General features: G+C 39.8%; 2 protein-coding genes across 5 annotated transcripts in view; one reads left to right on the top strand and one right to left on the bottom strand.

Moving 5' to 3' along the window:
- osbpl9 (oxysterol binding protein-like 9) overlaps positions 1-10,408 on the bottom strand; it is a 39,765-nt gene extending 29,357 nt beyond the window's left edge. For 2 of the 4 annotated variants that reach the window (XM_053625273.1, XM_053625275.1), the window contains exons 1-3: positions 9,825-10,408; positions 3,879-3,929; positions 2,571-2,649 (exon numbers count right to left, since the gene is read on the bottom strand). In XM_053625273.1, the coding sequence (XP_053481248.1) occupies positions 2,571-2,649; positions 3,879-3,929; positions 9,825-10,043 (349 nt within the window). In that variant the 5' untranslated portion in view covers positions 10,044-10,408. The remainder of the gene's footprint in view (positions 1-2,570; positions 2,650-3,878; positions 3,930-9,824) is intronic. The other 2 variants (XM_053625274.1, XM_053625276.1) reach the window with 1 other exon arrangement.
- Positions 10,359-20,983, top strand: si:ch211-198n5.11 (methylcrotonoyl-coenzyme A carboxylase 2). The gene is made up of 13 exons (XM_053625280.1): positions 10,359-10,554; positions 10,830-11,138; positions 11,648-11,844; positions 12,245-12,423; positions 12,511-12,591; positions 12,771-12,949; positions 13,958-14,150; positions 14,237-14,328; positions 15,617-15,773; positions 17,600-17,722; positions 17,846-17,970; positions 18,288-18,369; positions 19,130-20,983. The coding sequence occupies exons 1-13, from the start codon at positions 10,535-10,537 to the stop codon at positions 19,214-19,216; spliced, it is 1,824 nt and encodes a 607-aa protein (XP_053481255.1). The 5' UTR covers positions 10,359-10,534; the 3' UTR covers positions 19,217-20,983.
- The last annotated feature ends 1,327 nt before the right edge of the window (positions 20,984-22,310 follow it).

Below are 22,310 nucleotides of genomic sequence, written 5' to 3'. Positions count from 1 at the left end.
TTATCAGTTTAGCGAGCACAATGCAGGCTGGTATGTGGTGTTTGTGATTAAAAAAAAAAAAGGTTTAATTCAAAGAAAACACCTCCTCCTACTCAGAAAGTCTCAGAGTCTCATATGACATCATGTCAACGTGCTCACCCAGTGAACGGTAAATAAAACACTACCTCATGACTTTAAATGAGTTTACAGTAGCTTTTGATCAATCGACATAGACACATTAGTTGTTTAAATCTATAACACTGACCAAACCACTGGCTGTGTTGAGAAGGTAAACGCATCATAAACTCATGATCGTGCTTTTTTTATAACTCAAATGCAGAGCGCGAAAATTATGCAATCCCGAATACATGGACTTACATCCAACCATTTTTCCATACCGCTTATCCTACACTGGGTCACGGAGGAGCCTGGAGCCTATCTCAGCGAATAAATAACCCAGAACACCTACGCTCCATCCTCTACACCATAGCCATGTGTCTTTGTCCATCCACCCATTCATCCCTCTCACTCTCTATTTCACAACCTCTCGAAGAGAGTGAGAGTCTCCCTTGTTAACTATGCCCTCAATAACAAGGGCATAATTAAAGGAGCTTTGCGGCAAGGCCATTGAGCTCACCCGCATTTTCCCATGAATCAAGTAGCTTCTCTGTAGCATGGGGCAGGCCTTCCTGCTCAGCACAGACTGCTGAACTAAAAGAGCTTTCAGGCAGGCCCTAATGAATTATAGATGGTCCTGTAAAAAGCAAATACATTCCTTTGGAGATGGAATGGAGATGCCTCTGCTGCAACTGCTGGGAAAAAAACCCCCATAATTTCACTTCAGTTGAAAGGTGTAACCAGATAGCTTTTTCAATCTTCTTATGTTTATTATAAAACAAGGGGCTCCCAATATATGTTGGTCAATATCAAAGTCCTGTACGCTGCATCGACATTGCACATCCCTTCATTCTTCTTCAGCTCAACCCTTCATTCTCATCAGCTCAAGTATAAATTCCTATGTAGTCACATTTAGTTTGACACACATCCCTGACACACTGTTATCCATCAATGAGATAGCAGTTCTTAGGATAAGGAAGGCACAGCAAATAGTACCTTTTGAAAAGATGATTAAGGAGAGAAGGGTCCCTGAGGGGGCATGCTTACAACTGAAGGGATAGAGAAATCGAGAGAACAAGTCCCTTCGACTGCACTCTGAAAGCCAAAAACAGCTGCAGACTCAGGGGAATGCAAAGATGCAAAGAGAGGGGCTCAGGTGATGCTACACACTTTCAATGGAGTACTTTTGAATGCGTATCGTCATTGACTGCAATTGGTCCAAATCACGGGGAGGACTTTAGATTTGTGTAAAATAAGGGATGCATGCACAAACAGGAAAGGTTTCAAATGACTTAAGTTAAAGGACTTACATAAGTATTAGCAGATATCACATAAAAGCAAAAAGTCCCAGCATGTATTTCTACACAGTAGCCAGGTCAAACAGGCAGGTAACTTGTATTCTGATTCTGGGGTAACCCTTGTGGTATGTTTACGCAATAAAAACAACCTCCAAACATCTACCTGCTGCTCTTCTAACAACCAATAAGAACAGCAACACATTAGACTAGGAACGAAACATATTACATCAGTGACATTTCTGGACTCAAGCGCAAGAAACAGACACATACAGAGGTTTGATCCCATTAAGGATGATAAATGAATGACTCAGCTATTGCTCAGTAGTGTAAACAGTGAGCACAAAACTAGGACCGCAAAAGCATTATTCCTACTAGCTCCAGCCAAGCATGCAGACGTGCATCACCTTACCCTTCCTACTGTACAGCCACAGCAGACAGTGCCGAAACATGGCAATGGATGAGGGCATGGGGAGGGCGAGAGGGCCCCCGGGGGAAGGGTGTAGAGTGAAAATGGACGAAAAGAGAGGGGGTGGAGGCTAAAAGCTAAAGACCTGGATCTCAGCGCCCTTTTCTTGCCAGCTTGCCCGGCCCAGTACCACCGGACGAAGGGAGGGGTGAAAGGAGAGAGGAGGAGGTCTGAGGAAGACGAGAGAGGTAGACCATGTGAGCGCCTAGTGGAGAGAAGCACGCTTCTTCATCTATTAAACCAAAGCCTAAGGACCACTCAGATGTGTCCTAGAAATTGCAGTGAGTGATGCTGCTATGCTGCCATTACAACTGTGTAACCACGCTACAGTACGGAAGAGAAAAGTAACGCCTGTGCTATTTTTCCTCTAGTGCTGCAGGAGAACCGCACTTCCAAAACACTGGAATACGCTGACTAATCGCACCAGCCGCAATGTGTCGGATGTGTACAAGAGCAATGCAAGTGTGTGTGTGTGTGTGTGTGTGTGTGTGAGAGAGAGAGAGAGAGAGAGGGAGTGAGCGCCAGCCTGAGAGTAAAGGCTGCACATGTTTTGCTGGCATAATCTGCTCTAAACACAAAAATGAGTGAAAAAGAGAGCGGGAGCAAAGGAGACAATGTTCGCGAGCACGTGATTACACACAAAACAGCAGAAGCCAATAGCTTGGAAAGGGAGGAAGAGAATGAGAGGAAGAAGTACGGGGAGGGCTTACCTTGAAAATGAAAAGTCTTCTGGTCTACAGTGATGGTAAAAGTGCTATCGTCTTCGTCATCGATTCCAATCACCGCTCCCTGAGCAAGCAAAAAGGAGCGAGAGACTGTCAAACAGAGGGCCACGTCATTCTCTCTCGCTTTTTCTGCTCTGCTCCCTCATAGACCCACACACACACACACACAGAGGAGGGGGAGAATGGGTGGAGCATAGGATGTGGGGACAAGGAACAGGGAGGGGGAAGAACATGAGGGACAGAAAGGAAAGGCTGAAAAGTGGCTGGGGAGGCTGGGAACTGCAGAACTGTGCACACTTGCAACTCTTTCATCGACACAGCAAAGATCATATCAAACAGAATTCAGATCATTATAAAAAGGTCTACATGATGCATTGGTTTGCTCAAATAAAAGAACCCTGTGCAAAGAGTTTAGCGAGGAATAAAAAATGTGAACTAGCAAAAAAAAAAAAAAAAAACATGAACTGGCAAAGATATGTAGGAACATGCCTGAAAACAACAGGAAAAATTGTGACACTTATCTCTCAAAGAGGAAGTTTGTTTAAAAAGAGGTCATTTAGACAACACACACACACACACACACACACACACACACACACACAGAGCACAGGTATTTAGAAACACAATACAACATTTCAGTGAGTGTAAAACAGGAAGGTAATAACAGTGAACATGCTGTACAGGAAAGCACCACAGACTTAAGCCAAACATCTTTAAAAAGAGTACAGGGCCAAAATACATGACACAAGCAGAGGCTCCTCTATATTATCCCTCGTCTCGCTGAGCTAAGCCTCTCCACCCTGCGGTCCTAATTTGAAAATCCACTTCATTTGGAAATGCACTCGTCTGTGTAGTTTTGCATCAGGAGAGGCCACAGGGGCAGACCTGAATGCTCAAAACTGAAACTGCTGCACTCAGTCTCTTAAGACAGCTGACATTTTGAATTTATTCAATCGTCAAAACAATTTTTTAATGGGATAGACAGGAGATACACAAAAACCCTTCCCAAAACAGCCTTTTAAAAATACATTTTAAAACGAATGATCAATTTGTCAATCACATATATTCCATGTTACACCTATAAACAGTCAGCTAATGTGATGTTTGAAACCTGAGGTGAAGTTAGACATGCTCAGCAAATAAAATCTCATTTGGTGGTTGGAAATGCGTTTTATTTTACTGAGCCCCAAACATGCCACCTAGTGGTCAAGATTCATTAAACCAATACAGGCCTAGCCTAAATTGCAAGAACATGCATGTTCAAAACAAAAAATATAAAAGCTGATTGCTTACCCTGAGTCTGACACACCCTCTTCTGGAGCCACGCATCATCTTGTCTTTCGACTATGTAAAAACAAACAAACAAACAAAAAAAACAACAAGGACAAAAGAACATTAGGACAGTTGTTTTTCATGTTTGTTCATCTTTATCTAGAGGCACAAATGTGCAAAAGCTGAAAACTTTTTAACTTCACTGTTAAAGCCATATTGATCTCTGTGAGGCAACTTTAGAGAGACTAAAATATTTCCAAAATTATGAGCAGCATGTCTGAAATGATAAACAGTCCTCTCCGAAAGTATAGGAACAGCAAGGCCAATTCTATTGTTTTTGATATGCATTGAAGACATTTTGGTTTGAGATCAAAAGATGATTATGAGACAACAGATCAGAATTTCAGCTTTCATTTCCTCATATTTACATCTAGATGTGTTAGGTAACTTAGCGCATGGCACCTTGTTTGAACCCACCCTCCCCCCAAGTGATCAAAAAAATTGGAACATGTAACTGATGGGTTGTTTCTTGTTGCACAGGTGTGCCCTTTTAAATTGATTGTTTAAATCATTAATAGCTCTGAATGTCTACTCTTAATCTGAGCCCTAGGCTTCACCTGTGAAGACTGCATTTGTTGTTAAAATGGATAAACCAACATGTAGACCAGAGAGCCATCTTGGGGAGAAAAGCAAGCCATGAAGCTAAGAAAAAGAGCGAAAATCTATCAGTAGCCATTGCACAAGCACTGTACACCGCCAATAGAACAATTTGGAATGTCCTGAAAAAGGAAAAAAAACACTGGTGTACTAACAAAGGACTTCATTGGGGGGAGAAGTGGAAGATCTTTGACCACCAGACCATAACCAAGCTGAGCATGCATTTTACTGCCTGAAGAGGAGACTGAAGGGATGCTCGCATGCCCATCGTAGGCGTTTTTGGCAGTGGACAGGGGTCAGCAAGGACACTTTGACTGGTCTGCAGCTACGCAGTCCCATATGCAGCAAAGTGTTCTACCTTTCTATCATAGCCAGCATTAACTTTTTCAGCAGTTTGTGCTACAGTCGTTCTTCTGTGGGACTGAACCAGACAGGCTAGCCCTTGCTCCACGCAGACATCAATGAGCTTCAGTTGCCCATGATACCAGTCACCATTTCACTGCTGGTCTTTCCTTGGACCATTTTTGGTAGGTTCTAACCACTGCATACCAGGAAAACCACACAAGAACTACTGTTCTGTTCTGTTGTGAGGCACCACAACTTGGCCCTTGTCAAAGACACTCAGATCCTTATGTATGCCTATTTTTCCTGCATCCAATATATACTTCTGCTGCCTAATATATATCCCACAGGTACCATTACAATGAGATAAACAATATTATTTGTTTCAGATCAGATCAGATTTTATTAATCCCCCGACAGAGAAATTTGAGTGTCACAGCAGCAGCAAGACAGGTAAAGAAAAATTTAGATCGTAAGGAGAAAAATATAGGGATATTTAAGAATACAGTTGATGCATATATAAATATGTATAAATATAAGCCCAAGCTATATATGAACATATGAACAATATATACACAACAATCAACAACGTACAGTCACGCTATACATATAACCAATATACACACTGCATATGTACAGTATACACAATACTATATACATATAGCAGCTGTATGGTACAAGCAGTGAAGACATTATACTATGAAAGTGATAAGGAAACAATATAAATAATACAATACTATGAAATAGTGATATGTAAACAAAATAAATGTTACAATACAGTACCCATATAACACCAATATATTGCAACATACATGTAGTGTATTAAAGTAAAGTCAAGGGAGGGGATGGTTAGGTGTTGTACAGTCTGATGGCTGTTGGCACAAAGGAGCATCTGAAGCTTCCGTCTTGCACCTGTGGGAGGGTGAGCCTGTGGCTGAAGGTGCCCTCCATCTGCCACAGCTCAACATGCAATGAATGAGAGGGGTTTCCCAAAGTTGACCTGACTTTGGCTCTCATTCTCTTCTCCACCACTGTCTCCAGATTGTCCAGTTTTTGACCAACAACAGAACTGGCCTTTTTCACCAGCTTGTTGAGTCTGTCAGCCTCCCCAGCCTTAATTCCACCTCCCCAGCACGTTACAGCAAAGAACAGGGCACTGGCTACCACAGACTGAGAACATCTGCAGTAGCTTGCTGCTCACATCAAAAGGACCTGAGCCTCCTAAGAAAAAACAGTCTGTTCTGTCCCTTCCGGTAGAAAGCTTCAATGTTTTCTGAGTAGTCCAGTTTGTTGTTAATGTGCATTGCCAGGTACTTGTACAAGTCCACCATCTCCATTTTCTCCCCCTGGATGGTAATAGGTGTTGGGGGCTTTCTGTTCCGGTGGAACGCCACTATCAGCTCTTTGGTCTTGCCAATGTTGAGCTGAATGTGGTTATCCTCAGACCATCTGATGAAGCTCTCCACCATACCTCTGTACTCATCCTCCTTATCCTCAATGATGCAGCCCACGATGGAGGAGTCAAAAGAGAATTTCTGGAGGTGGCATGTTCCAGAGTTGAAGCTAAAGTCAGTAGTGTATATGGTGAATAGAAAAGGTGGAAGCACAGTTCCTTGAGGTGCGCCGGTGTTGCACATCACCACATCTAACTGGCTCCCCTGCAGTCGGACTTATTGTGGTCTGCTGGTAAGATAGCCCATGATCTAGGCCTCCAAGTCCTGGTCTACCTGCATGGCTGAGCGCTTTGCTGCAAGCACGGGGGGCCGGATGGTGTTAAATGCACTGGAAAAGTAAAAAAAACAAACAAACGTGACTCTCACAGTGCTTGCCATCCTCTCCAGGTGTGAGTAGGTCCTATGCAGCAGGTAGATGATTGCATCACCCACACTGATTTGGGCCTGGTACACGAACTTCAGCGGATCGAGGGAGTCACTCAAAATTGGCTTCAGGTACTGCAGAACCAAATCTCTTAAAAGGTCTTCATGACCTGTGAGGTCAGCACCACAGGTCTGTAGTCATTTAAGGTACTGGGACGACCTTTCTTGGGCACCAGAATAACGCAGGAGGTCTTCAAAATTTGGGGCAAACTTTTTCAGTCTTAGGGAAAGATTGAAAAGGTGTTGAAACACACCTGCAAGCTGTGTGGCACACGCCTTGAGCAGCTTGGGGTTAATGTTTTCTGGACCCATAAATTTGTTGATTCAGAGCTTGGATAGCTCCAGTCTCACCTGGCTGGATGTTATGAATGAGCTGGTGGAGGGGGTAGTTGGGGTTCCTGTGTCTGTGATGTTTGCTGTATTATCCTCAGTATCAGGAATGCATGACTGTTCTTTTGAGCTCTCAGGGGTGGGGGCTGAGTCAAACCTGTTGAAAGCTCATTTGCATGTTCCAGGCTCCCCTGGAATATGCAACCCACATGTCACTGGTTCTAATGTTATGGCTGATCAATGTAAGCTCATACAGTACATACTGGAGTTTTGGAATAAGATTAGCCTCAAATTCCAGCTGCCACATTGTTCACAAGAACCTCTGCATCTGACAGTTTTGCTTTGCAAATTACTGAAGCAACTGAAAAATCTCTTCACTTGAAGAGACATTTGAATTTGCAACCTGCTCCTCCTTCCACACAAAAACTGATTTAACAATGATCATACTATGCATGACACTTTTGGTATACTCAGTTGCAAGATTTTTAGGTGCACCTACACATGGGTGACAAAACTGGTGGCTCTGTTATGCTGTGGGAAATTTTATTGGTGTGATTTGGGTCCAGTTAGAGGCACAGTTACTGCAAATCAGTATATTTTGACTAATACCCTTTATCCTATGATTAAACATTTCTATCCTGATGGGAGTGGTCTCTTTCAGGATGATAAAGTCCCAATCCACAGGGAATGAGGGTTCACTGAATGGTTTGAAGAATGGGAAAATTATGTAAAGCATATTTACAATCACCAAATCTCAACCCATTTGAACACCTGTGCTCTTCACCATCATCATCAAAACACACATTGAGGTTGAATGGTGTTCAATCCCAGTACAGTGTCGGAGACGGATACACGGCAAGGTGCACTGAAGGCATGTGGTGACCCAATACCATACCCACATTATGTTTTTTTTTCTGTTTGTCATCCATGACATTTATTGGTACAGCCTAATACAGCTCATAGCTGCCATTTATTTTGGACATTTATTTAATTGGTTTATATACCCACACTACCTGGATCATTACTAGAAAGGGACCACCTTTCTGACCAGAAGAAGAAAGCTGTTACTTGACACATTACAGTACAAAACAATTCTTCTCTTGGGGTTAGAATGCAGAGTCAGGCATGATATAGACATTTACATTTTACATTTATTCACTTAGCAGATGCTTTATCCAAAGCGACTTACAAATGAGGAAATACAAGCAAAGCGATATATTTGATACTTGAATTTGATACGGTGGCTACAGGAAGCCAGTGGAGGGAGATGAAGAGGGGTGTGACATGGGTCCTTTTGGACCAAACATGGGCTAGACATGCTCAAGTGCCAACAGTGGCAGCTTGGCAGTGAACCCCTGACCCTCTGAGCAGTAACACAGAGCCACTGAGTCACCACTGCCCAAGAGCTAACTGTCCTCCGAGCCAGATTTGGATATCCAGTTTAGCACCTATAGTACTCCGCTCTACTAACTGAGCTATTGAAGGCACTATTTAGGTGGTGGACCATCCTCAGCTCAGCACTGACACGATAGAGGCATCTTACAGGGTGTAGTGCTGGTACAAATGGATCACCTGTGTCACCGCTGGGTTCACCAACAGTCCACCAACCTGGTTACAAACTGACCAGGAATGAAGGGCTGAAGGATGTTTACCACAAACAGTGCATGGAACACTTACACTTACAAGATGGATTAATAAAGTAGACGATACTATTAATCTAGCCAGAAAGAATAGTATTGAGGGGAAAAAACAACAACCACCAACAGCCATTGCCATGCTGGTAACATGGCTAAAAAAAAAAAAAAAAGGTCAATCACCAAAATAAGACCTGGACAGCAGAGGTCCGAAGATGGCCTCTTTCTGTTATACCTGGGGAAGAAAATTGGGCATAGCAACAGTGTCGTTTACTGTACACCCTGAAAGCGTACCTGTGTGCCCTATCCACAGCCAGTTGAGTGTATTAAACCTTACAGCAGCTTTTATTTGGATTGTGTTTACTCATACATGCTCTTTTCATCAACTATTATACATTTGATCTATATACCCCTGAATGACTTTCCCATTCAATGTGAGACATCGAGCACTATATGCTCACGGACATAAACCATGTTGTTCAGTCTCCCATTGTAAACACCTGTTCTGAAAACAAGTGACAGTACACTCTACAAGCATTTGCAAGAATATCAGCTATGTCATTTCCTATCTCAAATAGCAGTGCTAACAGATATGAGAACAACATGCTATCAGACAAAAGACAGCACTGAACCTGTAGCCAGCTAGCGAGACTTCATTACTTTTAAGCTAGCTCTATTAGCCCTCAACTTAACGTTAAGGTATTATCTTAACGTTGGATACTGTATTGTACTAAAATCTATATTAAATTATAAATGTGACATGTTTGAAGACTGGAATTGTATTTTTTGTCATTTGTAAGGCGTCCAGACAAGACAAAAAGTATCACATGACGTTGAGACCACCACCCTTACATTCTTCCAACTAACAGTATCTAGCCATAACATTAAATGCGTCGTAGCCTCGCTGGAATTCTAGGGCGCAACATCGATCGTTCTGGCTGCTTATTGGCTAACGTGCTCCGTAGTAAAGCCCGAGATTGGTTCCTTGTCTTTGTCACTCATAAAACCCCGCCCCAACCAGCTGAGATTCTCAACTCAAGTGCTCTTTTCTTTCTCGATTTGTACCCCTCACTTAGATAAAATTACTGTCCTGACTAATGTAATGCGTTTGTTGGGATCATACTTACAGTGTAGTATGACAGCAGTCCCGCGTTATAGTCCAAAACAAACCAACGATACTGCCAACCCTTCATGAGATTAGTCCATTTGCTCAGCGGCCCCTCCATGATGGACGCCATCTTTGCACTTAAACCAACCAGAGGTTGAGGGGGAGGGGCAAAATCCGTAGGTGTTACGTCACGCTCTGAAAGGTGTGTCATACGTTCACACCACAACTGTACATACATTAACTGTGCACTCTTACAACTCTTACAGTGGTTGTAGAATAAATACTAAACACTAAATAAATAAACACTCGACGTTTCCCTAATTTTAGGGGGACGTTCTTACCGCAAAGTTTTCTGAAAGTTATGGGAACGTTCTCTAGGCCAAAGAAAAGCGAACGTTATATTGCCGTTAAAAAAATCCTGGAATATTAAAAAAACAAAGAACAAAAAAAAAACATCCCATTTGCTCTGAGAGCGTTACGGAAACCAAAAACAAACCTTCTGGAAACCAGTGATTGTTAGCTGAGTACGAGAGACACCCAAATGTCGCTCTTATGATAGGAGAGTTTTCATTCACTTAACAAGGATACACTGCTCTCTATTGGTCATGTCCTGAAAGATCCGTTTAATGCACCTTGGCCCGGAACGTTCCGCGTGGTGTTTTGTTTCCGTCCAGACACGTTTGACTGTACCACGGCGCAAAAATAAAACAATTTCGTGCTCTTGTAGCTATGTATCGTTGTATGTCAAGGTAAGACAGTTATTCAGAACGAATAAATTTTTATGCGTTGTACGTATATGCCGTTTAATTAAACATGTCTGAGTTTGAATAATTTTTTTTTGCAAAACCCAAATGACCTTTGACACACTTGCATAAAACAAATCGAAGTTCAGATCAAGGATTATTTGATTACCCATATCCGTAACCTTAAGTAAATCCTGATGACAGCTCAGAAGAAAGTCAGAAAATCTAGCAAAAGCTGCTGTACTGTAAATAATATTGTGCGTTTTCTTTTATTTTGCCAGCTTATTTCGAGTAAATGGAAGGATATGCTTCACAAACCAATTATGCACCCAAAGACTACCGAGGACCACGGAAAAGAACTGCTGTCTATGTCAGTGCACTCATTTCAGCTCAGCTAGACCACTGAAATCCCTAAGACACAATCTGCAGCCCATCTACACACATCAGGCAGTGTTACACCGGTGCATGAGATCAAGTGTACGCAGAAGAAGTTTGCCAAATGCTTTTCCAGTAGTAGATGGTGTATGCCAGCTTATTCACAGACATGTATTTGAAGCAAATTTACAGAACAGCCAGTCATGTCAGCAAAGGTATGATTAAGTTATTTAAACGAAACAGCTTGTTTATATTATACACTTTTTCCTGCTGTGCAGTCTACAGAGTGTTTAGTCACTGTCACTATGTAGCAGTGGCGTAACCACAAATTTTAAGGGTGATGAGGACATGTGCTAAATATAATCACTCATTGATCTATACAATACTAAGTATGACTCATACATTTTGGGTATTAAAAGCATGATTTATTGTCAACCAATCTGACATAAAATCCACTCCAATTACGCCTCTACTACAAAGTCATTAGTGTGATGAGATTTCTAACTGTGTCATACTTAAAAAAAAAAAAATTATGCCGTATTATTGAATCCACAACAATTTAAATGTGACCTCTTATTTTCATGATATTTTGCCAATTTATGTGTAAAAATCTTTGACTTATTCGGTAACTGCATGTTAGGGCTCAGTGATCTCAGAGTTTCAGGGATTTTTATATTACATTTTATATGGAACACCTGATTCAAGTGAGATTTTTTTTGTTTAGGTATCTAGAGCTTAGGGAGAAAGTGTTAAAGGCAGGTGGGGAAAATGCCATCGCCCGACATACACAGAGAAACAAGAAGGTTCTAGTCAGAGACAGACTCCACATGCTGTTGGATGATGATGATTATGTAGAACTGTCTTCCTTTGCTGGACTCGGTTTACCCTATGGAGACATCCCATCAGCCGGCTGTCTTACAGGTACTTTTCTGAACCACCAAGCCTGAGGTTGTTTTTCCAAACATACCTTGCTTTGTTGTGGAACATTTTGCTATCTTTGTTCGAGCATATCCTGTAATGTTAGCTGGATATGATTCATGTTTTAAAATAAATCCAAGCTTCCATCCTTCATGAAACTAGTGTACATGAGCAGCTACAGTGCCCTCGTCAATTAGAAAGAATAACACATGCAATAAATCATATTGTAATTCAGAAGTTTATTGTACACCTACATTGTAGAATTAAAAAAGTAGGGCCCAGTGTTAATAATTTATTTTTTAGAGGAATCTAGAAATAACATGATTTGATCATAGATATCTATTTATTGTACATCTTTCCCCCCTTTTCTCTCAGTATACAGTGATGTTTTTGCTTATAACAGGTATTGGTAAAATAAATGGGCTGTGGTGTGTGTTCATTGCTAATGATGCCACGGTGAAAGGAGGCACAGCATACCCTATTACAGTAAAGAAACAGCTTCGAGCTCAGGAAGTGGCCATGCAGAATCGGCTCCCCTGTGTCTATTTGGTTGACAGTGGTGGTGCATTTTTACCTCTTCAGGTAAGATGCACTGTAACAATCCTAAGCTCTTCTATCAATATAAAGCCACTGTGGTTTCACTAACGGTTCTAAAAATTCTGTTAACAGTCAGATATATTTCCTGATAAGAACCATGGTGGTCGTGTTTTTTACAATGAAGCTATAATGTCAGCAATGAAGATTCCACAGGTATGATCCTTTTTATTTTTTATAAAAGTTTTTTTTTTTTTTGTATGCAGGTGTATAATCATCACAATATATTTAATTTAATAATGGTGCTTTTCAGTAGCACTTTTCCCAGCTTGGTGCTTGTCAGATGCAAAGTGAAGTCAGAGCCTGCAATCAATGTGTTATTTTTGTGCCTGCAGGTGGCAGTGGTCTGTGGGTCATGCACTGCTGGCGGAGCCTATGTCCCCACTATGGCAGAGGAAGCTGTCATTGTGCACAGGATAGGAACCATATTTTTAGGTGGCCCTCCGTTAGTTAAAGCTGCTACAGGTGAAGAAGTGACTCCTGAGGATCTTGGAGGGGCCAAGTTGCACTCCGAGTGAGTGAATTCCTTAATTGAGCTGTGGGTTCAGTAGTTTAATGCATCTCTCCTGAATAGCTTTATAGGGTTAACCTTAAGCATGTTTAATGGCATTGTGTTAAAAATGGATCATTAACAAGAATTCTTATAGAAATGGACACTGTGTGGCTGATCAGTTCTCTAAAGCAGTTTTGACTCCTCATGCCAAAGTTTCCTTGGGCAAGGCACTGAACCCCAAGTTGCTCCCGATGGCAAGCTAGCGCCTTGCATGGCAGCTCTGCTATCATTGGTGTCTGAGTGTGTATGGGTGAATGAGAACCAGTGTAAAGCGCTTTGGAACCACTAAGGTTAAAAAAGCGCTATATAAGTGCAGACCAGACCATTAAACTTTAAATGTATTATCCAAGAATTCATAATATTTGCTATGTTAAGACAATATGAAGCATAATATAGAATTAATGTAATCATGAGTCATTTCCAATGACCCTGTGTTTTATATTTGTAATATATAGCATTCTAACTGTTTTTTTCATGTTTTATAAAAATGGTAGCTATTCTCAAGTTATTACTACTTATTTTACTACTTTTACTTACTTTTTTAATGTATTTTCTTTACTACTTGTAAGTTATTGAGCTTTAGATGAATTAGGTTTATAACTATAATAACTATACTAATAATCAACTTAGATAGTAGGTGATACCAGTTGGATGACAAGTAGGGAGCATAGTGCCAGGGTGATTTTTTTTTTTTAACTATGTGGTTACTATGTAGTCATTCAACTAGTATTAACTACTTTCATTTATGATCATGGCCCTAAAACATTGAAACAATAGCTATTTATAAGTATTAGGATTTGTCTCAGTACATTACTGAAATATTTTTAATACACAACAACAATAGTTTTATACTGCGTTTATGGCATTACTGCCATGCATGTTAAATGTTTTACTAAAACCAAGAGTTAAATATTGTTTGATATGATGAGCTGTTGTAGTTTCTCATGTATTAGTGTCCTATTGTGCCAGGGTGAGTGGCTGCGTTGATCATTATGCTGCTGTGGAGAGTGAGGCATATGAGTGCACCAGGAACATCATCTCCACTCTAAACTTCGAGCTCCCAGAGGAGGACAACGCTGAGATGGAGGAGCCCCTGTATAATGCTGAGGAGCTTATGGGCCTGGCACCAAGGAGCTACAATTTTAGCATGGATGTCAAACTGGTGAGATTTACATATACTCAAACATTTACACATTGCAGAAAAAGTGTGGCACAAAAACATTTCTCTTTCTGTCTTTACATGTTTAGATTGTGAGTCGGCTGACTGATGGCAGTCGGTTCCAGGAGTTTAAGTCTCGCTACGGTACCACTCTTGTGACTGGATTTGCCAAAATTGAAGGGTAAGAATTAGGGCTGCAACTAACGATTATTTTGATAATTGATTAATCTGTCGATTATTTCTTTGATTGATCGATTAGTTTGATTAAAATGCCAATTTTTATTTTCTGTATTTTTTCACACAAAAAAAAACGTTATTCCACATTCTGCCCAGTGTTGTCCTTCAAACATTGTGTAAATTGAATTCTGTGAAAAAGGTATTAAATGTATTGATGTGGGTTATGCAATACATTGTGCAAAGGATTTTTTCAAATATTAACATTATATTTTGAAAACAAAAAAAGTAATTGTCCACAACTTTTAAAGGAGAAGTTAAATCACTATATTAAAAATGCTAAAAAAGTGTTAACTGATAAGAGGTTGAATGTTCTGCAGTAACACACACATTCACTCATTTAAACATAGTAACATGTTCCTTTATTCTGTAAATGTGTGACACTTCTTACATTTATATACAATTACATGTTATAACACCATTATAGTTACTGCTCTCATAAAAAAACACTTTTCCTTTTTTGCTAAATAAAGCTAAATATAGCATCAAACAGCATATTTGATCAAAATTAATATTTTACTCAGAGTTATTGCGCTTTCTTTCTATTGCGCGCTGTTTGATTGACGTGCATGCGTGGACTCACGCTCATTCAGTGAAGTTTAATGGAGACTCACTTGCTGTCAGGATGAGGCTTTATGTAAAATGGAAATACTGGTGTGGATTTCTAACATATACAGATTTTTAACATTTACTGGAACTCATTAAACAGCACACGCATCTGTCGCAGCATCTGACACGACAAGCCACGTTAATACACTTACAAGTTTGTTTGAAGCGTTTTATATAAAACATTCTTATGTTTTGGACGACCTGGGCCGTGCACTTTTCCCGCAGTATCTCAATCTGTGAACTCCGCTGTTTTTCAGATGTGATTTATTCATAGAAATGCGTTTTTCACCATTGTGAAGTAACGTCACTGATGTGGGGGTTATAAACAGTGACGTCACAGACCCAACTAATCCATAATGAAATTCATTGTTGATTATTTTAATTATCGTTTTTGTTATTGATTTTATCAATTACTTGTTGCAGCCCTAGTAAGAATTTTATATATAGCAAAACTAAAACAAGAAGCTGGTCTGCTGAAAATGGACAATTATTTGAAATTATGGGATTATTTGTCACAGACCAGTCAATTATATAAACCAAAATTATCTTTCATGGAAGTCCTGATGTGGTAGAAGAATCTTTTTCAGAGAATACTACCAACACTGTGTTTTTATTCCTGTTTTTAGTCATTTGGTTGGCATTGTTGCCAATAATGGCAAGCTAACATATGAAGCCTGTCTGAAAGGAAGCCATTTTGTTCAGTTGTGTGAGCAGAGAGACATCCCGCTCATCTTCCTCCAGAACACAGCACCTGAGCCTTTGCACACTCTCTCCCAAGGCAAGGTACAGTCGCAATGCCAATATATGAAATTCACATTCGGCATCAAGCTCTTGTGATGAAACAGTAAACTAACTACTTGCAGTAGAGCAGTTTTCTCATAAAGTTGCTAATGTATGCCCTGAAATGACAATGAAAAGTTATTTTAAAAAAAGACCACTCAAATTGAACTTTAAAATGTATTATTATAATTGTTTTTGTAGCACTATCATTTTGTTAATGTATGATTAATATGTGCATGGAATTCTGTACTGTTTTGTATACAATACACATAAAAACTCTTGGCCACATTTTACCATGCACACAAGTTTAATTCAGCTTTAGCCATCTGTTTGTAGCATAATGTGAAATAGGAAGATAGGACATGTCTGCACACTATGTTGCCAAAAGTTTGTGGACACTTGACCTTCACACCCATATGTGATTGTTGAACATCCCATTCCAGATTTGGTCCCTGCTTTGCACTCTTCTGAGGAGGCTTTCCATTAGATTTTGGCATGTGGCTGTGGGGGTTTGCTCATTATGCATAAGAGCATTAGTGAGGTCAGGTACTGAGGAGGCCTGGCATGCAATCACTGTTCCTATTCATCCCAACGATGATCAATTTGATATTGAGGTCAGGGCTCTGTGCAGGCCACTCAAGTTCTTCCACACCACCATCGGCAAACCATGTCTTTATAAACCTTGCTTTGTGCATGGGGGCATTGTCATGCCGTAACAGGTTTAGGCCTATTAGTTCCAGTGAAGGGAAATTTAATGCTACAGCATACAAAGACATTCTAGACCAGGAATACTTTTTTCACCAAAGAACCGTTTTTAAATTTTTAGTTAATGCTTTTTTCGAGAGAGAGACATTGCAAAAATGAATATTCTACTATTATAAAAAACACGGTTTTCAATAACAATAACTTTATTTAGGTCCATAGACAAACAGTATGCAACAAATAATAGGTAATATTACAATATGGAATTAATTGTGCAGGGCTTTCATTTTGAGGTTGAATTTCCACCTGAGCAGCATAAAACCTCTTCTGTTTGTTTGTGTGTGTGTGTGTGTGTGTGTGTGTAGACTCATCCAGTGCAAGAGGAAAAAAAAATCTGCCGAAGTTATATCTGTGCTCTTTTCCCTCTCTACCTCACGTGCCATCATGACAGCACGGTCATGCACTGTTTGGGCTGACAGGGGCACGTATTTTATTTTCTGAATGATTTTCTCCTTCTTCGGGAGATCCGCAAACAGTTCAGTTGCCATACTCAAAATGCATGACTTTACATATCGTCTGTCAGTAAAAGGTTTTCCTTGTCTTACAATCTCTAATGGGGGGGGCGCACGGTGGCTTAGTGGTTAGCACGTTCGCCTCACATCGCCCGGGTTCGATTCCTGCGGCTCTGTGTGTGCGGAGTTTGCATGTTCTCCCCGTGCTGTGGGGGTTTCCCCCAGGTACTCCGGTTTCCTCCCCCAGTCCAAAGAATTGAAATATATTACTGTAAACTGACTTTTCATTAACTTAGTAGGCTGTACAACAAAGTAATTGTAATTGCCTTTGCATTTTCTGCAGGAAACTGACCTCTAGTTATGTGTTTTTTTTGTTGGTGAAGGGTGAGACCCCTGGCGAGCCACACTATTTTTGTCAAAAAGCCACATGTGGCTCACAAGCGATAGGTTCCCGACCACTGTTCTAGACAGTCCTCTGCTTCCAACATTGTGGCAACAGTTAGGCCCACATATGGGTATGATAGTCAGGTGTCCACATATTTCTGGCCATATAGTGTATTTTAATTAATTTATTAAGTCCATTTCTTAAGTAGATTCTATGTTTTTGTCTCCCAGGCAGAGTCCAACACTATGGTACTCAAAGCTCAGGGATCCATGATGTCTGCAGTGGCCTGTGCATCTACTCCTAAGATCACTGTGGTCATTGGAGGCTGCCATGGTGGTGACAGCTATGCCATGGTCAGTAACACAAAATGGTGATTTAGTGTATTATGTGTGTGACAGCACACACAACATTGCATACAACCCATTAACTTCAAAGAAAAAAAATCTTAATTTCTTTATCTTTTTTTTTTTTTTTAGTGTGGACGGGCTTTTGACCCCAATTTCCTGTTTCTGTGGCCCAATGCTAGAGTGTCGGTTTTAGCCCCAGGCCATGCTAGTGGTTTGGTGCAGGATGAAGAGGAGGCCATGCACATTAATGAGCAGTAAGAGACACCCCAACTTCCTTGCTACCTAGCTGACCATTATGTAACCTAATGATTCATCCATCTTTAAAAAAAAACATCTGTGTTATAAACCAGGTTAATTTAATTATAAGAAAATATACATTTTAATCCTGAACTCTGTTGTACTCAGAGAATAATTGGTTCTTAATGGTTTCAAGAATTGGGGTGCTTTTTTCAGAAGCTGTAGAACTTTCACAGGATTTCTGTATTGTATGTTGCATATTAATGTAACTATAAACTAGTAGTAATACAAAAATATTACTAAGTGATTTATTGTTTTTCATATCTATGTGAAGGCTGAAAAAAGAGAGCTCAGCATTCTTCTCATCAGGCAGACTATGGGATGATGGCGTGATTCTTCCACAAGACACGAGGAAGGTAAAACACTAACTTCAATACCATGCTTCTTGTAATTGGACAATGATAATACAAATCTTCTGTTAATGTTTCATACTTACTTTTATAAGATGTTAGTCTCATATGCAGGCTATAGCAAGTAAGGAATTGGTTTTTTAACCATTAAATCCAACTTTTCCAGAGTTAGTTCTAGGAACCCTGGTGGTAACAGATCAGGATACTTACTTACTATCTGGCCTATAAGTTTGTGGACACCTGAAAATCACACGCATATGTGCTTTTTGAACATCCCATTCCAGATTTAGTCCCCCTTTGCCTTTATAATAACTTCTGCTCTTCTGCAAAGGTTTTCCTCTAGATTTTGGAGTTTGGCTGTGGGGATTTGCTTATTCAGGCATAAGAGCATTAGGTCGGTTGTTCTCAGTCGTTGTTCCAGTTCATTACAAAGGTGTTCAGTGAGGTTGAGGTCAGGGCTCTGTGCAGGCCACTTGGGTTCTTCCTCTCCAAACTTGGCAAACCCTGTGTTTATGGACCTCATTTTGTGCACAGGGACAGTGTCATGATGGAACATGTTTGGGCCTCTAAGTTCCAGTGAAGGGAACTTGTAATGCTACAGCATACAATGTCATTCTATACAATTGTCTGCTTCCAACTTTGTGGCAACAATTTGGGGAAGAACCACATATGGGTGTGATGGTCAGGTGTAAACAAACTTTTGGCCATATAGTTTATATAATTGCTTTCTTATTTTAGACTGAAATTAGCTTGTTTTTTTTATTAGGTGTTGGGCAAATGTTTAAAAATCATCAAGCAACAGGAGTACCAGCTGTCTCGAGGAAAGCCAAAATCCATCCCTCTTCGAATGTAACATCTTTGAACCAAGCATCTCACTAAAAATCTTTGGACTACTTTCAATCATGAGGACTTCCCCTGAAAACCAGCAAGGCAGGAGCCATGTTTTTGATGTTTTTTCACCTAGAAAAAAAATATATTATATGAAAATCAAGGGCCCTCAGCATGGGAAAGACTTCGTTGACAAAAACCAATACAAAACATTAATTACAGCAGAATCATCAAGGTATCTACTCTTTCAGTTTCAGCAATATGAGACTCATTACACTGATTTTCCACTTGAATCTTCAGAGGGAAATGTGACTGGTCTCAATTATTACATTGTTATCATCATTATCATGGTTCATATTTGTTAATGATATTATTTTTTGAAAGCTTAATCCATATTAATCAACTTTCATCACTTTAAAGTTAATTTTTTAGCATCTTCTACCTAAACTATGGAGTCATCTGTGCAATGGAATGTAAGATGTTTATTTGTGTTGTGCATATACTGTATATGCAGCTATTTTTTGCACTTGACAGTATCAGTAGTTATTCATAACAAGCTGGCCAGTAACAAATCACCTGAAGGCAAATCACCTCCTCTGTTTAAGGGTGTGTGTGTGTGTGTGTGCGTGTGTGTGTGTGTAGAGACTGCTGTGCTCTCCGGTAATTGTCTCTGAAAAGAAGCCCTACAAGGGCCAGAGTCCTTAACTCCAGTCCTAAGAACTCACTAATCTGCACATGTTTCCTGTATGGGAAGTATAAATGGTTAGTAAGGAAAACTTCAATTGGTCCAAGGCAGAGGGTCCCCAAGATGAATTAAGAAATCTTGCACTACAGTCTCAGAAAAAAAGTACTTCTTAAGGGTTTTTCGATGGTTAGCTTCCTAAAAGCATTCAGTGTAGAACCTGCTCATAAAGGGAAACACTGTTTTAGGGTTCTACATAAAATCTTTAATGGTTCCCACAGAGACACCAACCAAGGAATGCTGTAACCCTTTTTAACGTGTAGGCACAGCTGTTTATTTACTTAATGTATTGGACATGTATGCCTTTTACAAAACAAAGTAAATGAAAATGACACACTAAAAACATCATTCGGTATCGAGCTCTGTAAAACTATGATTCTTAGTAACTGTTGTACATACTCTTCTAATCAAAGGGTTCTTTGTGTTTTTTTGGATAGCTAAGGATCATTGCTGGATATTGGATCATGAACCCTTCTCTGATAGGGAAAACTCAGTAGTATACAGTAGTTCTCCAGAGAACCTTTTAGTGTTCAACCCTCAGGACGAACCGAAGAAATATTAAAGGTGCTACACTGAACTTTCACTAAGAGTGACTTGCAGTTACTTTTTGCCATATTACTTTTTCTGTACATTAATAATATTAAAATTTCCCCTGTGGAAGAAATACAATATTGTAGATTTTCAAATGACACTTTTAGGTTTATTTTGCATTTTCCATACTGTCCCAAATTTTTCAGAATTGGGGATGTATATTCTATAGTTTAAACATGCCAGCAACTCAAAAAGGATATATGTTTACAAGAAGGAACAAGGATGTGTACAGCAGCCCCTACAATTCATAATTACCGTCAGTATTTGGAGAAGTTTCAAGTTAAACATTTTTTGTTTATTATAGTCAAAGTGATCATTGTACTTTTTAAATTTTAGGCCCGTTATTGTACAATAATATTCTTGTTAATTAATATTCTGATTATTTTAATGTTTAATGTCTAACATTTAACTATAAAATAACTCTAAAAACTCAATAATAAATATAGCAGTAACCTGCAGTGTCCAAGATGTCTTGCGAAATAGACTTAGATATAGTGTTGCTGTGGCATTGCTGAAAGGTTGAAATAGTATCATGGGTGGTAACTAGAGTTTTTTCGCTTGATCAGACTTACAGTATGTGAGCCAAATGTAAAGCCACTCCCTATAGATGACCACACCCCAACTTAAGCAATTTGCCTCAGAATCTAGTGTTGATAACACTTTTCACATTTTGTTCAAATCTATCACTTCTACCATGTGTTACCATTGCAGTGGGTTTTGTTATGTGGTTGCTAGGGTAACCCAGGTGGTTGGTACTGTTGCTCACCCTATCAAATGCATGCTGATTGGTCAATACTGTCCATGTTTGGGAAGAAACCATGTCATCATCAAATAGGCACTTATAGATTAGCACATAGATTCGGGATGCCACATTTCTTCTTGATTGGACTTGATTGGATTGTTCCTGAGAAAATAGTATGATGATCACAGGAGCTAAATTTTCCAAATCAACAATTGGTTCAGAATTAATCAAAGAATTGCTTAGCAATGTGCAATCGCTAATAATGTATAATAGATAACAGATGGTTTGCATATTGCACAAACACTAATAATTATAATAAATATAGCTGCAAGTGGCAATCTGTGCAACTCTTTGCAAATAGTGCCCTCAGTGGCCAGTTATTGCCAAGATACAAAGAACAATAAAGAGACCACAGATGAAGATAAGTATCAAGTTTTGCAATAATAGCTGAGTGCTGAAATCTGATTGGCTTAAGGTGGATATGTTTTTGAAGTAATTAACTGACGATCAATAATTCAATCACAGGTTAGCAGAACCATGCTGCGCACCAAATTTCAGCTCAAAAGGACTTTTGGTTCCTGAGAAACTGCTAATTGAACCTAACTCTGTCCCCTTTCAATGACCATGCCCCATCCTTTGCAGCCATCCTCAGAACCTTGGCCTGAACCGTTATTTGTGTAAACCAGCTCCCCCTCTTTAGAACTGATTGATGTATAGTGGCCATATTGTTTACAAAGTTTTGATCATTTCTGAGCATCACAGTCTGCTGAGTAGTTTGACACCAGAATTATGAAGATACATCAGACATCCTAACACAATCAAGCTAAGAAATAAAAAATATTTCTACACCTTATTTTCCAAGATATATCCTTGTTTGTGTGCAAAAATATGAATAGCGTCTCACAGTGGCCCCCACAGTAAGATTGAGTGAGTTATTAGTGGGTCACTACCTGAAACTACCATTCAAGTTTCATGATGATAGCTCAGTGTTAACCCTGTCAGATGCCTGCTGAAAGCTGATTGGCCAATGGCAGCCATGTTTAA

This window comes from Ictalurus furcatus, chromosome 5 (assembly GCF_023375685.1).
Source record: "Ictalurus furcatus strain D&B chromosome 5, Billie_1.0, whole genome shotgun sequence".
In the NCBI taxonomy this organism is placed as follows: domain Eukaryota; kingdom Metazoa; phylum Chordata; class Actinopteri; order Siluriformes; family Ictaluridae; genus Ictalurus; species Ictalurus furcatus.
Note: the sequence above shows the minus strand (reverse complement) of the source record. Positions and strands in the feature narration are given on the sequence as shown.

Bases quoted from the DNA above. Each gene is read 5' to 3' on its own strand.
- si:ch211-198n5.11 (XM_053625280.1), top strand. From the start codon at position 10,535: ATGTATCGTTGTATGTCAAG. The intron at 11,139-11,647 runs GTATGATTAAGT...TTTTTTGTTTAG, and splicing joins AGCCAGTCATGTCAGCAAAG to GTATCTAGAGCTTAGGGAGA. The intron at 12,950-13,957 runs GTGAGTGAATTC...CTATTGTGCCAG, and splicing joins GGGGCCAAGTTGCACTCCGA to GGTGAGTGGCTGCGTTGATC.